A 3,606-nucleotide genomic window follows, 5' to 3' on the forward strand; every position below is an offset into this window, starting at 1 on the left:
TGAAATAATATGAATAACTTTATATTAATAAGTGATACAATTTATAAAATTTAATATTTTTTTAATATTAAATAGATACGGAATTGTATTGAATAATTTTTATTTTCTTGAATTGTATCGGACGACATTAGTTAAAAAAAGAAGAAGAAGAAGAAGAAGAAAAGGAATACTATAAAATGCAACTGATTTTTGAATGAGCCGATTATAATTATATTATAAGTTTCAATAATAATTAATATTTGTCGATCGTAAATATCAAATATTTATAATTAAATAACAATGATTATTAGACTATTAAAATAATTAATTACGAGATATAAGTGAAATTTGAACATTTGACGTCTTGATTATGAAATATTACTTTACCAATTAAATTAGACCTCGTTGACGTGCAAAATTAGGAGAATGGGCAAAATCCAAGTCCTAAATATGCATATAAAGGTGTGGCCCATGCGCAGCTGATTAGCCTATAGATACACTGCAACTGCACATAGAGTATACCGCCACGCAGACGCTAGTCTTCGGTCCGCCTCTTACATTACATGAACGACCCCCAAATCTCGTTCATTTTCCACGCCTCCAAAATCCGAAAATAGAGACTTCTCTTTCCTTCTTCACACTCTTAATCACAGATCCTCCCCACGTTTTCTCTACGATTGCTGTCTCTCTCACTGCAACCCTTCAGACCCTTTTCCTAGCGTGACCTCCCTTCATTCCTCACGAGCTCTGTTCTGATAAGAGCTTTGTGTTCGTGAGGGGTCTCTCGTTTTCCTCATTTACACCGCACCCAAATCACCTCGTACAAGTGTATGGCATTTTGAGGATGTGGGTGTATTGAATTTGTGTGTTGGCTTTGTGGGTTGTCGCTGGAATCGATTTTCCGAATGGGAAGTGGAGGATTCAGTGTGCGATCTTCGGTTATTTGGAGGTATGCTCTGAGTGAATTCTTGTGGTTGATTTAGATCTGATTAGCATTTTTTGGTATAGTTTTTGATGCATTGAGTTCTGATGAGGTGGAGTTGTTTGGGATTGTTTGGAATGTGATGGATTTGGGGACATTTGTGTTGTTTATTTGATTGATTTTTGTGGCGTTTTTGGAGGAAAGAAGGATTTGAAAACATGGAAATATCGAGTGGGTTGAGGCTCAGTTCACATGGATTAAACAGAGAGAAAAACAAGGACAATGAAGGGACGGATCTTGGAAATCTTGAATTGGAGACGGCTGTGCATGATATCCGGTCTGATTACCATATTCATTCCATGAACGCATTGGAGATTTTGAGAGAAACAGTCAGGATTCTTCGATATAATTCAACAGGTTTTATGGCAATTGTGGCAGTGTTAATCTGTCCTGTTTCAGCCGTGGTGTTGTCCAATGTGTTGGTTGATCAATCCCTCGTGAAGATATTGTCTTTACGGCTATTGCTAATTGCAAAGTCCAGTGGACTCCCTCTTAAGCCTTTTGTAAAACAGTCTTGCCAGAAGTTGTCGGAAATGGCGGTTTCAGCTACAATGTGCTTCCCGCTGTTCATTACATTGTTGCTCTTGTCCAAGGCTGCTATTGCCCATTCGGTTGATTGTACTTATTCAAGGAGAAAGTTTGATTCCTCCAAGTTTTATGTTATTATTTCTAAGATCTGGAGGCGCATTGTCTTCACATACTTGTGGGTGTGTGTTGTAATCTCCGGTTGCCTCATTCTATTCATTGTCCTCCTGGTTGTTGTGAGCAGCATGTTCTTGTTTATGGGATTCCCGCCAGACTTAATTCTTTATCCTGCTATGGTAGTGGGATTCTTATTCTCAATCATTTTAGCAAATGCTATTATTATTTGCAGCATTGCCATTGTAATATCTGTTCTTGAGGATGTTTCAGGGCCACAGGCATTGCTAAGATCTAGTTCATTAATTAGTGGACAGACTCAAGTTGGATTATTGATTTTTCTTGGATCGACTATAGGTATGGCGTTTGTCGAGGGTCTCTTTGAGCATAGGGTGAAGACACTCAGTTATGGAGATGGCTCTTCCAGGATATGGGAAGGCCCCCTTTTAGTTCTGATGTATTCATTTGTGGTGCTAATTGACTCAATGATGAATGCAGTTTTCTACTTCAGTTGTAAATCTTATCGCATGGAATCTGCTGATGCAGAAAGTGAACCAGCTTTGGAAGCCCCGACTGTTCCATCTGGATCAGCAGATGTTCAATGACAGCATCTCAGATTTCATTTGTGGTACGAGACGCCACTACAATTTTTTGAAGAAATGTAGATACGGAAAGGTAAAGCTCGAGTTTCAACTCTAGTTGTGGTTCTGGTTTCATTGACAATAGAAATATGCAGAGAGGCTTCTTGAAATTGGAATATTTGTGTCAAGGTGATAACTTAATGCACTCGGCAGGATATCAATCGACGTGTTATCAAGAATTACTTTAATATCTGCAACATGGTTACTGAAGAAGAAAGGCATCTGATGTCATGAAGATTGGATCATCCACAAGTATAGTATCTTCGCAAAAGTTTATATAAGTTATAGTCACATACCTTGTAGTACTTTTTCTCCCTTTACAATTAATACACCCCAGTGGAAGTTGTTGGCTAATTGAAAGATTGCTGGCAAGTTTCTTTCCTTAATTCTAATTTAGGATTAATGAACTTATAAAGCAACATGCATGTACAAGTATATGTTGTCAAGAGAAGTTAGAATTTTGTGTTTCCGAGTGCCAAACTGCTGACCTTTATGCTCAAGGCTTTTCAGTGCCTAGTTTTAACATAATTACATGGGATCATCGTACTTGTTTCTTTCTGAATCAAATTTTTACAAGCAAACACATTGATCTGAGCTCGTTAACCTACAGTCACAAAGCTTGATTGGAAGAAGGAACCCCAGTTATAGTTCCTTCATGCCAAAATAATAAAAGTAGTAATAAACACGATAATAGCATATATTTGGATTTTTGGGGCTATGTATTTATGGTAAAGGCTTAAGTGTACGACGGAATGATATTTGGTGATTCAGGGATGACTAGACAGTGAAAAAGAGCCAGTCGACCGATGATGCCAACGGTCGGATTTGGGTTTGGGTTGGATCGACCCGAATAGAAATAGGGAGATTTTTAAAGTGTGTGATATTCTATCATTTGATCGATTTCATATGTGGTTCCCACATAACATGCCCTGGTTGTGTTGGTAAAGTTAGAGCGACATGCACGTATCAATCAAACGTGTATTTGATTGACATATATCTCTTAATTTTAAAAAAATATTATATAATTAAAACATTCCATTAAAATAAATCACTAAAAATATTGTTGAGTTTTAAGAGTCAATGCTCAATATATTCAAAATACAGTAAAAATCAATGAATCCATCCCAGTTTGAATGAAAAGCCCACATAGCGAGTGCGTGGACTGTTGCATTGGCTTGTCTGGTTATGGGGTAGAACTTCCATGATAGTCTGCTCCTCAAGATGTTTTTAATTTCTCCACACATGGTTTGGCTACCCAATCTGCTGTTTCAGTAGGTCCCAAAATCATTTGAATGGCACAAAGAGAATCAGACTCAAAAAGTGCTTTTTCAGTTTGGTTAGAATCTGCATAGGCTACGGCAAGCC

At 37.5% G+C, this 3,606-nt stretch overlaps 1 protein-coding gene across 2 annotated transcripts; it reads left to right on the forward strand.

The window, feature by feature from the left end:
• Positions 507–2,779, forward strand: LOC105160002. 2 transcript variants are annotated; one of them, XM_011077244.2, is made up of 2 exons: positions 507–928; positions 1,106–2,779. In XM_011077244.2, the coding sequence occupies exon 2, from the start codon at positions 1,120–1,122 to the stop codon at positions 2,203–2,205; it is 1,086 nt and encodes a 361-aa protein (XP_011075546.1). In that variant the 5' UTR covers positions 507–928; positions 1,106–1,119; the 3' UTR covers positions 2,206–2,779. The 2 variants fall into 2 exon arrangements, 1 of the variants encoding a protein (XP_011075546.1); XR_002286983.1 differs by having other exon boundaries at positions 508–2,275; positions 2,395–2,779.

Source organism: Sesamum indicum, linkage group LG4 (genome assembly GCF_000512975.1).
Source record: "Sesamum indicum cultivar Zhongzhi No. 13 linkage group LG4, S_indicum_v1.0, whole genome shotgun sequence".
Taxonomy (NCBI): domain Eukaryota; kingdom Viridiplantae; phylum Streptophyta; class Magnoliopsida; order Lamiales; family Pedaliaceae; genus Sesamum; species Sesamum indicum.

What these genes read in the sequence shown, in the direction of transcription:
- LOC105160002 (XM_011077244.2), top strand. Translation starts at nt 1,120, where the DNA reads ATGGAAATATCGAGTGGGTTGAGGCTCAGTTCACATGGATTAAACAGA.